At 53.8% G+C, this 12,170-nt stretch overlaps 1 protein-coding gene across 1 annotated transcript in view; it reads left to right on the forward strand.

Moving 5' to 3' along the window:
- Positions 1-12,170, forward strand: part of TTC13 (tetratricopeptide repeat domain 13) — a gene marked incomplete at both ends in the record, with an annotated part of 43,651 nt that overhangs the window by 24,570 nt on the left and 6,911 nt on the right. Inside the window, 10 exons of the mRNA XM_080717248.1 lie at positions 2,668-2,750; positions 3,828-3,969; positions 4,080-4,254; positions 5,163-5,319; positions 6,636-6,766; positions 7,251-7,383; positions 8,067-8,159; positions 9,226-9,309; positions 10,586-10,670; positions 11,576-11,685. Of these exons, the coding sequence (XP_080573374.1) occupies positions 2,668-2,750; positions 3,828-3,969; positions 4,080-4,254; positions 5,163-5,319; positions 6,636-6,766; positions 7,251-7,383; positions 8,067-8,159; positions 9,226-9,309; positions 10,586-10,670; positions 11,576-11,685 (1,193 nt within the window). The remainder of the gene's footprint in view (positions 1-2,667; positions 2,751-3,827; positions 3,970-4,079; positions 4,255-5,162; positions 5,320-6,635; positions 6,767-7,250; positions 7,384-8,066; positions 8,160-9,225; positions 9,310-10,585; positions 10,671-11,575; positions 11,686-12,170) is intronic.

Raw genomic sequence — 12,170 nt, forward strand, 5'->3', positions numbered from 1 at the left:
TCATGTGTTTAGAGATTGATTCATTTGAACATAGTGTCTGTGTTCCCAGTGGCTTAAAATCTTGATTCTGCTGTGTCCCTCTTTGGCAGAATGAGGTAGAGAGCTGTGCAGTGATTAGACAGGAACCCTGAAACCAAAGACTTAAAAGCGGCAGAGAAGTCAGACATTGAAGAACTGTGGAGTCGAGCATGCTGTAAGTGGAGGGGCAGCAGAGGCCTCTGGGCGCCGCAGACGGAACATGCCCGAGCGGCTCCCGGCTGGCCTTTCTCCCGGCTCCGCCCCATCCAGCACCCTCCTGATTCTGCCTCAGCTCAGTTTCCCTCTGCAGTGCCCCAGACCTGACCCTCCTCTTCTCCCCTCAAACGCTCTGAGTGTGAGCCTTCATCATCTCTTGCCTGGACCCCACAGCGGCCTCCCCTTGGGCCCATCTCATGCTCTTCCTCCCTGGGCCTTCTCTATTCTCAGGGTGGCTCAGCCTCTGGCCCTTGCCTGGTAGGGCTGTGTCCAGGTCACTGCCCCCCACGCAGCCCAGCACAGCTGCCCAGTGTTCCCAGCACTCTGCCAGCAGGTGGCACCGTCTGCACCGGGGAACGCCGGCTCTCTGCTCCCCTCCATGCCCCCCGCCCCCCGCGCCCGCCTGCTCCGGCCCCGCGGCTGGCACGCCCTCTCTGTTCCAGAGGCTCCTGTCCCTGTCCAGCTCACATCGCCTGCTAACAGCAGCCTCCAGTTGGCTTTCTAACTAGCCTGCAGCCTCAGAGGACAGAGATGATGAGGTACTCATCTTTCTGCCCCACTCACTCGTCTCTGGCACATAGCAGGCGCGCAGTCCATGTTTGTTGACTAGAAGTGTAGTTGTGGAGTCTGCGGGGCCACGTTAAGAGCAGACTTCAGGCTTCCTACATGCCATGGTGATTCCACTCCTAGCCCTTGGTCACACAGCCTCCAGCAGGAGCCCTTCACTGCGCCCCTGATCCCCTCAGAAGAAGTCCTCCATCACTGCGCCCCATCCCCCTCCAGCAGGAGTCCTCTATCACTGCGCCCCGTCCCCCTCAGTAGGACTTCTTCATCACTGCGCCCCTGATCACCTCAGAAGGAGTCCTCCATCACTGCGCCCCGCCCCCCTCAGAAGGACTCCTCCATCACTGCGCCCCGCCCCCCTCAGTAGGACTTCTTCATCACTGCGCCCCTGATCACCTCAGAAGGAGTCCTTCATCACTGCACCCCGTCCCCCTCAGAAGGACTCCTCCATCACTGCGCCCCATCCCCCTCCAGCAGGAGTCCATCACTGCGCCCCATCCCCCTCCAGCAGGAGTCCATCACTGCGCCCCGTCCCCCTCAGAAGGACTCCTCCATCACTGCGCCCCATCCCCCTCCAGCAGGAGTCCATCACTGCGCCCCATCCCCCTCCAGCAGGAGTCCATCACTGCGCCCCGTCCCCCTCAGAAGGACTCCTCCATCACTGCGCCCCATCCCCCTCCAGCAGGAGTCCATCACTGCGCCCCTGATCACCTCAGAAGGAGTCCTTCATCACTGCACCCTGTCCCCCTCAGAAGGACTCCTCCATCACTGCGCCCCATCCCCCTCCAGCAGGAGTCCATCACTGCGCCCCGTCCCCCTCAGAAGGACTCCTCCATCACTGCGCCCCATCCCCCTCCAGCAGGAGTCCATCACTGCGCCCCATCCCCCTCCAGCAGGAGTCCATCACTGCGCCCCGTCCCCCTCAGAAGGACTCCTCCATCACTGTGCCCTGTCCCCCTCAGAAGGACTCCTCCATCACTGCTCCCCGTCCCCACCTTTGTCCTGGGAGAGTCAGCCTCTCGGGCCCTGCTGCGCCCTAGAGGAAATCCAGAGGTGGGGAAAGTGGCTTTTTGAAGGGTCACAACTGTGCAGAGCCCCTCTGCACCCACGGACCACAAATGTCTGCTGAGTGTGCCACGTGGGAGGCACGGACCTTCTGCAGCAGCGCTCTCCCACCTGAGCTAATGGGCTGGAGCGGTCCCCGGCCAGGTCTTTGCCATCACAGCCACCACAGCGCCTGCTCTGTAGCGGTTAACTTTGCCAGGATGCATTGTTACGGGGAAGCTGAAGTGTCTGGGGACTGTTACCGGATGGTTACATCACAGTGGGAAGTGTCCCTAAGCAGAGGAAGCACTTCCTGAAAGCTCTCGCAGGGCGGGGCCCTTTCCCCAGTGGCTGCGGCCTGACCTCGCCCGTGGTGTGTGTTACGGTCCTCTCCTGGTAGAGCGTGGGCTCCCTTTTGCTTCCTATATACTTTGTCTCTTGTTTTACTTTTGAATGCAACTAGTTATGATCGTTTCTAATTGTCTCACATAGCTACCAGTTTATTTTGGGTAAAGAGAATGCTATTTATAAGAAGGTGATACCATTAGCACTCAGTCCTCACAGATGAGGCGCCCTGCGAAGCTGTTTGCTCGTCTTAAGAGGAGAGACTTGGGCTGATTCCGTAGTAATGCAATTGTTTGCTCCAGAGTTAAGTCCCTCCAACTTCCAGGGTTTTGCACTTTCTTCCCCTCTATTTTTAAATCCTTTTATTTAAAAGAGGCTGTCAGAGACCATAGATGATACATATTTAACCCTTTAGTGATTTGTGTAAAACTCAATTTTAAATGTTATGCAGATTAACTGATTTTCTATATAATTTTACAGGAAGCCATTGAGTCCTTCAAAGAAGCTTTGAAGCAGAAAGTTGACTTTATTGATGCATATAAGAGCCTGGGGCAAGCCTACAGGTGAGTGGAAACGGGGTGGTCCTCTGCAACTTAGTGAGACCCTATTTCAAAATAATATAGAATAAAAAAATTGGGCCCGGAATATAGCTCAGAGGTAGAGTGCCCCGGGTTCCATCCCCAGTTCCATTAAAAAAAAAAAGTTTTGTATAAGGTATTTGAAAGATATTCCTGTTTTTTTGTAAGTTTTAATATATAAAAGACTGGTTAGGGCTGAGCGTGGCGGCACATACTTGTAATCCCAGTACTTGGGAGACTGATACAGGAGGATCACATGTTTGCAGCCAGCCTCAGCTACTTAGGCCCTCTGCAACTTAGTGAGACTCTGTTTCAAAATAAAGAATAAAGAAAAAAATAGGGCTGGGGGTATAGTTTGGAGGGAGAATGCCCCTGGGTTCCATCCCCAGTTAAAAAAAATACACACACACACACACACACAAGACTGGTTAGTAACAACTGTTTTCTTTCTGGAATTATTACAATTCTAAAATATATTCCTTCTAAAAAAGATTGAAAGCTAGGCGTGGTGGTGCACACTTGTGATCCCAGTACTTGGGAGACAGACAGGAGGGTTGCAGGTTCACAACCAGCCTAAGACTGAGACTGTCGGCAACTTAGTGAGAAATTGTTTCAAAATAAAAGAATAAAACAGAGCTGGGGGTATGGTCAGAGGTAGAATGCACCTGGGTATTAAAAAGTAAAATAAACAAGGTTGAAATTGCATAATGATTTATGAGATTTTAAGTGAAATAACTTCAGTGATCAAAAAATACAAATTTGAAGCCTATGAATCTGAATCAGAATGATAGACTTGTCTGTTTTTATAGTCTGTATACATTTTTCCAAAGGAGGAAAGTGCTTTTGAATGCCTATACTAAAATTTACACCATTTTTAGGGACAAGAGCTCACTATAAAAGGGGAGAGGGCTTTCTTTGGGCATCAGTAGGTTAACTGCCTGGTGAGCCTGGGTGCCAAGCGGCTGCCCTGGGAGCCGGCTGGGCCGCGAGTGGGCAGGGCGAGCTGGTGCTGAGGCCCACGAGGTCCACACTGCGCATTCACCCCTGCTGTTGAATCCCTAGAGAACTGGGCAATTTTGAAGCAGCCACTGAGAGCTTCCAGAAGGCTCTGTTGCTCAACCAGAACCACGTGCAGACGCTCCAGCTCCGGGGCATGATGCTGTACCACCACGGCAGCCTGCAGGAGGCGCTGAAGAGCTTCAAGGTGAGCCTCTGCCTGTAGTGACTGCGGACGGCCGGGAGAGGTGGGGGTGGTGGCGACTCCCTGCCGCTGGCTACACCCACACTAGTTGGCGCTTGTCCTTCCCTGCCCAGAGGTGTCTGCAGCTGGAGCCCTACAGTGAGGTGTGTCAGTACATGAAGGGACTCAGCCACGTGGCAATGGGACAGTTCTACGAAGGCATAAAGGCGCAGACCAAAGTCATGCTCAGCGATCCTCTTCCGGGCCAGAAGGCGAGCCCAGAGTACCTTAAAGTGAAGTACCTCCGAGGTGAGTCGGAGCGGCAGAACACAGCCTTGAACTTGCAGTCCTCCTCCCTCAGCTGCTCCAGTTACTAGGAGTATGGACGTGTCTAGCCCTGTGTCTAGCTTTCATTGGAAATTCTTGATCTGAATTTAGATTTCACAAAATTTACAGTCAAAAGATTAAGCTGGGCGTGGTGGTCCCTGCTTGTGATCCCAGCATTTGGGAGGCTGACAGGAGGATCGCAGGTTTGAGGACAGCCTCAGCTACCTAGGCCCTCTGCAATTCAGTGAGACCCTGTTTCAAAATGACAGTAGTTCTGGAGATGCAGCTCAGAGGTAGAATGCTCCTGGGTTCCATCCCCAGTACCAAATATACACAAAAAAGTAAATTTATATATGCAGGATATTCCAGGCATACTAAGGCTTTCTAGTAGTTGAATCAAGCGTCTTTTTAAGTTTAATTTAAATTTGTAACATGTAGAATTCAGTTTCTGCCACAGCCCATTTTAAGTGTTTATACCTGGTGGCATGGCGCCACCTGGTGGAGTGGAGCTGTTCTGGCGGAGTGGAGCTGGGACTTGTGGGTCCTAGCCTGAAGGGCAAGTCCTCCACACCTGTTCTTCCCTGCACTGCGCCTGCAGGAACCGGCAGCCAGCTCAGGACTGCGGCCTCGGTCTGTCCCTGGACTTGGGATCTTGAGCTCTGGAATCGTGTTCAATGCAGGCTCATCAGTGTGGTTTGTGGGAAGGTGGTTGGAGTTTAGCCAGAGCCGACCTAGACCGGCCTTTCCTCAAAGCTCAGGTGGGCGCCATCTTGCCACGTCATCCTGTTGTAGCAGGGCTTGTTAGAACGGAGGGCCTCCTCAACAGTGACTTGAGATGAGAGCGCTCTTGGCAGCATTTGGGTGTGTCAGATCTCCTTCCCTGTCTGCAGAGTATGCCCGGTACCTCCACGCACACCTCGACACCCCACTCACGGAGTATAACGTTGATGTGGACCTGCCAGGAAGCTTTAAGGATCACTGGGCCAAAGGCCTGCCTTTTCTCATAGATGGCTACGAAGAGCAGCCCGGCCTGCAGCCCCACATAAAGTAAGTGCTGCCAACAGCAGCTCTGTTCCCTTTCAGAACCATGCTGTAATTCATCCTGGTATTCCTTGGTCACAAATGGCTTTCTGTCCACGTTTCTATTTCATTTCTCTTTGGAGTTTGTATGTCTTCAGCTATATTTTTGTGTATGTATAAAGTACCTTGCGACTTACCTAAGGGTTTTGCCTTTCCTTCCAGCCTGACCTTCCCTGCTAGCTTCAGATGCACCTGTGCTTGTTGGCCTCTGATGTGCATGCTTCTTTTTACTGTGTTACTTTTAGAACAGATTCACTTATTCACAGTTATCCTGCTGGACAGCTCCTGCTATCGAATGGCAAAAATAGATGTGCCCGAGGGTCTTCTCGCTAGGAACATATCTATACAGAACACACTGTAGTTGCTGAGAGGCTAGCAATGCCTTAAGCTAAGGACTTCCACCTCCACTCCCTAAAGAGACAAAGGGGCAGAAGGACAACTCCAGCAGAGCGGGGAATGCCAGCGCTTCCCGGGGACAGGCGTGTCCTGGGGCCGTGGGCTGACGGCCCTGCGTGGCCAGACAGGTGCCCGGGCCGCAGCGGGCGGGCTTGCTGAACGCCGCACCGGAGGCTCACCGGGGCCTCAGCACAGACACACGTGAACCCTCCCTGCCTGGCGCAGAGTACAGGGCCGCCGAGGGCCCGAGCACCCGGCAGACACACGAGCCGAGGTCACCAGAGCCGCATGAAGGATCAGGAGCAGCTACAGACCACAGACGGAAGCGCAGGGCTCAGACCTTGGCGTTGTTGATAGAACTGAGAATAACTCCAAACGAAATGACGAGGAAATCACAGGCAGCAGCAAGAGCAGAGACAAAAAGAATGGCCAGATCGATTTTTAAAGTGATTAGTCCTAAGCCGGGCGTGGTGGCGCACGCTTGTAATCCCTGTGCTTGGGAGGCTGAGACAGGAGGATCACGCAGGTTCGAAGCCAGCCTCAGCTACTTAGTGAGGCTCTCAGCAACTTAGTGACACCCTGTTTCCAAATAAAATATTTAAAAAATGGGTCTGGGTGGGAGTATTGCCCAGAGGTAGAAAGCCTCTGGGTTCCACCCTCAGTGCCACCAAAAAAATATATAAATAAAGTGATTAGTCCTAGGAATAGAAAATAGGATCATTGACGTGAGGAATCTAACGTAGTGTGCTGATAGCAGATCTGTGGTACGAGGGTCCGTGTGGTCTTGGCCTCTGGACGTTCTAGTTGGCGCGTGGTTGCTCTGTAGGGACCGGATGGCCGAGTGTCCGCAGTGGACACCCTTCCCACGTGTGTGGTGTTTCTTGCAGGGACGTGCTACATCAGAGTTTCGAGAGCTACAAGCCTGAGGTGCAGGAGCTGATCTGCGCAGCCGATCGCCTGGGATCACTGATGCAGTACGAGACGCCTGGTTTCCTGCCAAACAAGAGAGTACACAGAGGTATTCTGGAAGCTCTTGAAACGGAACTCTTCCTGGCATGAGAGCAGGGGGCTTGGACCACGCTCTGCGTCTCTGAAAACTGAGTGCTGTGCTCACACGACCAGAACAGAGCACGTGGAGCGCGCCGTACCGATTCTGAAGGCAGACGCCTCTTATCTCTCATCTTGCAGCCTGGCCTTGTGCCGTTGCTATCATGGCGGTGTAGCCTGCACCCCAGTCCTCCCTGCAGGCCACGCCGGCCCAGGGGCTTGCAGAGGAAGAGTCGGAGCCTCCGCTTGCCTCACAAGGGGCAGAGCTGGGGGATCAGCGTGGTTTAAGTTCACTAGGACCGTCATGACTAAAACATGCCTTGGTCTTGCTGCGTCGCCAGGACTTCTGATCCTCTGCATGCTAGCTGCTGAGTGATGGCCAAGGCTCCCGAGGCAGGGCACTCGCCCTCCTAGCCGCCCTTCAAACCTGTCTTCTCTGTGCTTGTTTCCCTCAGCCATGGGCTTGGCGGCACTGGAAGTCATGCAGGCTGTTCAGCGCACGTGGACCAACTCGAAGGTTCGCATGAACGGGAAAACACGGCTGATGCAGTGGAGAGACATGTTTGACATCGCTGTGAAGTGGAGACGGTAAGGGCACTCGTGCACGTGAGCCCACGGGCCGTCCTCGCACGGCGGGCTCTTCTCTGCAGCAGGGTCCAGCCAGCATCGCTGTGCTCACTGGCGACAGGTCCTAGAAGTTCGTTTTCTCTCTCTAAAGTTTGCCAGAAATTGCTTCAAATTACAGTCAATCCAGCCAGACTTGAGGGCGCATGTCTGAAATCCCAGTACGTGGGAGGCTGAGACAAGAGATTTGCAGGTTCAAAGCCAGCCTCAGCAACTTAATGAGGCTGACAGCACCTTAGTGAGATCCTATTTCCAAATTAAAAAACTAAAAATAGGACCAGGGGTATAGCTCAGGAACTATGGAACTCAGGAACTCAGTTCCTGGGTTCCATCTTCAGGAACACACACACACACACACACACACACACACACACACACACACACACACACTCAGTGATGGCCGTTTCCAGCTGACAGCTCCCCTGGGGAGGGTGTCTTTGGAGTTCCTTGCCTGGCGTAGGCCTTTGCAGCTCTGTGCTCAGTCCTCTGGAGGTCTCGGTAGTGTGCAGGCTTGTGTCACATTGTCAGATGTCACAAGTTCGTGGCTGCTTTGCCCTCACCTTTGCAGTTGTGCATGTTCTATTTTGAGTGTTTCTGGGCACATCTGGGTTTTCACAGTCTCCTCTTTCGTGAACTCTGTTTTATAGGATCGCCGACCCTGACCAGCCTGTGCTGTGGCTGGACCAGATGCCAGCACGAAGCCTCAGCAGAGGTTTTAACAACCACATCAATCTAATCAGGTACCAGTCTTTGATGGCTCTTTCCTGGGTTGGCAGATGGGCCCTGGAGCCCGGGAACAACCCCCTCTCCTGGCGGCTTTGGCCAGGGTCAACCCTGGGCCTGCACGGGCCACTGCTGCCCACCCGCTGGCCAGCTGCAGACAGGGCGCCACGCACAGCACCGTCCCTCCTGGCTCTGCCCATGGGTGCAGAGCGCGACTGCAGGGTGGACTGGCAGCTTGTGCCTCGACCGCAGGCCAGAAGGGCTCTCAAATGTCACAGAGTATAACTGGGCAGAGAGTGCCGTGCTCACCCCCCCCCCATAAGTCTGTGTGGCAGGGAAAGGACTCGGCTCGGAGAGTAACAGGCCGGTCACTGCGCCTGCTCCCCGGGAGCGCGGAGGGTGAGGCCGCGAGCCGAGGATGCTCCGTACAGCAGCTCTGCAGGTTGGCTCCCTGGGCGGCGCACCTCTTCCCTCCTGGCACGCGCTTAGCTGCCCTCTGAGTAAATAAGGGGCACACAGTAAAGGTCTGTGTTGGGAAAGGCAGAGCCAGAATGTAAGTTACTGTGCGTCACGTGCTAGTAGATTTACTGTGCATCACACACTAAGAGATCATCTACCGTACGCCACACGCCAAGAGATTTGTTTCCCTGGAGACAGTGGCGAGCCCTGGTGGACTGCAAGCAGAGAAGTGACGTGGACAGGTCTGCACATTTGCATGGTCACTGTAGCCCAGGCAAGATGAACAGATTTGTGAGAGGCAGCAGGCGGGGGCGAGGGAAGAGGCGATGCTCGGCAGGGAGACCCAGGCATGGTGCGGGTGAGCCGTGCTGCCGGAGCCCGGCTTCCCTGCTGGGGCACGTCTGCAACTGGCCAGGAGCCTTTCCCTGGCAGAGCGGCTCTCCTGGCAGAGCGGCTCTGCTGAGCTGACACTTAGCTGGCCCCACGCTGGACCACCGGCTCTCCCAGACCTTTCCTACTGCATTCTTCTCATAGTTCTTAGTGTTTTGGGTTGACCTAGATGTTGCTTTGAACACGCTCTTTTGTGAAAAAATGGCTAATTTCATTATCATTTCTGCCTTTCAGGGGTCAGGTGATTAATATGAGATATCTGGAATATTTTGAGAAAATACTTCATTTTATTAAAGATAGAATTCTTGTTTATCATGGGTAAGTCTTCAGTTTTCTCCTTCATAGTAATAGATTGATTTCATAATCTTACCTTTGTTCTATTTATAAAATATGGCAACATGCCAGGCTTAGTGGCCCACACTTGTAATCCCTGTACTTGGGAGGCTGAGATAGGAGAATTACAGGTTCGAGGCCACCTTAGCAAGTTAGTGAGGCCCTCCCCAACTTAATGAGACCCTGTTTCAAAATAAAAGAATAAAATAGGGCTGGTGATGTAGCTCAGAGGTAGAACGCGCTTGGGTTCCGTCCGCAGTACCGCTGCCATCCACAGACTGAACATGCTGAATCAAAGGCCGCGTGCCCTGTGGCTCCGCTGCGCACATGGCTCTGGAGGGCCCTGCTCATCTTCTGGCAGCTTTGCGGAGCCCGGATCTGCGGGTGTCCTCAGCCTCCCGCTCAGTGCTGTGCGTTCCCAGTCTGTTTTCTCATTGTCTATTAGGGAGTGAATGTTAAAGATCCCCAACTACATAGAGCATTGGCATAAAAATTTCTCGCCACTTTCATTTAAGCAACTTGGGAAAGAAAAACACGGGCACTCCACCGGGCGTGGTGCGCACGCTGTAATCCCCGCGCTGGGGAGGCAGAGACAGGAGGATCGCGCAGGTTCGAAGCCAGCCGCACTGGCTTAAGAGACTCTGTTTCCAAATAAAAAGTATAAAATAAGTCTGGGAGTGTAGCCCCGAGGTAGAAGGGTTTCCAGGAACCCCAGTACCACCAAGAAAGAAAAAAAAAACAAAACACGTGCACCTCCAGGGGCAGAGTGGGCTAGGGTGGCAGCTTCCGGACCAGACCTACGCCCACGCCCACACCTGCCTGCTCTCAGGAGATGGGCTGCTGCTTCCCTGGTCCTCGTCGCAGTCCGGAACCCATCATCTAGAGTGCTAGGTGGCCCGCCATCCAGCCGCCCCTCAGGATCCCTGGAGAATTGCCTCCAAGACCGGCAGGTCCAGAACCGAGGGTGCTTGGTCCTTTCCGTGAAATGTGCAGTTCTCACATACAGCTGGTGCCACACTGTGTCTTGTCGGGAGTGTTATCAAGGAAGCCTGTGCATGTTTGACTCAGAGGCAGTCGTTTATACCTAGTTTTGATTTCTGGGTCAGCTGAATCCATGAGTGTGGTACCCGAGGATAGAGAACAGCTATCCAGCTGCTTGCGATCGGAGCATCTATCTAAATCAGAGTTAGTGACAGATCAGTTACCCATCTCCACATCAATTTCAATTGCCCTCTCCCTCCTTCCTCTCTTTGTCTTTAAGAGCTAATAATCCTAAAGGATTGTTGGAAGTTAGAGAAGCTTTGGAAAAGGTACACAGAGTAGAAGACCTTCTTCCAATTATGAAGGTAAGTTTATCATCAAAACTGTAGTGGAGTTTTGAGGGGAAGCCAGCAGCACTGTTAAAGTAACTGATTAAGTAAGTGCACGTTTATCAGCATGCCGTTGTTTGAATACTTAGAAACATGATATCCAAAATCAGTTATACAAGCACCTTCTGAGGAATAACCAGAATGAAATAAAATACTGGCATTCGACTTAAACAGGACAGCGCATCTGTGAGGCGGCCATTACTGCAGAAACTGGAGGGCACTGAAGTGCTAGGGCTGAGCCTGGCTCTGGCCAGCGAGCACAGTCGCCCTCTCCACAGCACCTGCAGCCCTGGGCCCCTGCGGGGCAGCTGTGCTCAGACACAGATGGACAGAGGGGCCTTTGCTCACTCCAGCTTTCTGCCAAGGCTGTTTACTGGCTGTGGGTGGGCGTCTGCACACCAGGGCAGGCCCCTGGGCGGTGGGAGCGGTCCTGTCCTGGGCCGTGAGCCAGGCCATGCGCCTGCCGTGAGGGTCAGCAGAGGAGCGAAGAAGCAAGACCCGTAACCAGGGAAAACGAGCCAGCCTCCACGAGTGACCTGAGATGAGCCTGGTGCTGGAACCTGTGCTCTCTGAAGCCCCTACCCACTCCGTAGATGTGTTCAGGGGCTTAACGGGTGTACTGATGTGTACGCTGGGAAAGGCAGCACAGGAGAGGCCGCTTCAGCCCCTGGGAGGGCCTGTGTCCGCCTGGGCTGGGACCTGGGCCTGAGGGCTGGAAGGGTGCTCCGTCTCTGCCAGGACAGGGCTCCTGGTCTCCTGAGCCCATCAGGAGACTCTGAGATGCCGCTTAGACACCCCCAAGCTGGGTCAGCACCCAGAGTGGCCCTTGAGTTTTCAGTGGACCAGACACCAGTAACATGGATTTTCTTTCTCCCCGAAAGCAGTTTAATACCAAAACGAAGGACGGGTTCACTGTGAACACGAAGGTTCCCAGCCTCAAAGACCAGGGAAAGGAGCACGATGGGTTCACGATTACGGTCACGGGGGACAAGTAGGTGTCTGGCATGCACGTGAGTGAGCGCAGGCGTGGGCTGGCCGCCGAGGTGCCAGTGAGCGCAGGCATGGCCCTGGGAGGCAAGGCACACACCTATAATCCTAATACTTGGGAGGCTGAGACAGGAGGATTTCAGGTTTGAGGACAGCCTCAGCAAGTAGTGAGATTTTTCATCGACCTAGCAAGACCCTGTTTTAAAATAAAAATAAAGTAGGGCTGGGTAGAATGCCCAGGTAGAAGGCCCCTGGGCTCAGCCCAGCACCACACACAGTACAGAGGTGGGGAGGCTGTCAAGAGCCATGGTTCTGCTCTCAGAGCCCCATAGCCCTTGATTCGGGCCAGAGTTGTCCAGCCATCCGCACTCCTGGCCCGATGGCAGCGCTCCTGCGTCTGGCCACTCGGGTGCAGCCTGGCCGCCCCTCGGGCTCTGGCTTTGACTCACAGGCTACAGAAGCCAGCCCGTGAGTTCTCGCCAGAACTTA

This window comes from Muscardinus avellanarius (assembly GCF_963383645.1).
Source record: "Muscardinus avellanarius genome assembly, chromosome: 20".
Lineage (NCBI taxonomy): Eukaryota > Metazoa > Chordata > Mammalia > Rodentia > Gliridae > Muscardinus > Muscardinus avellanarius.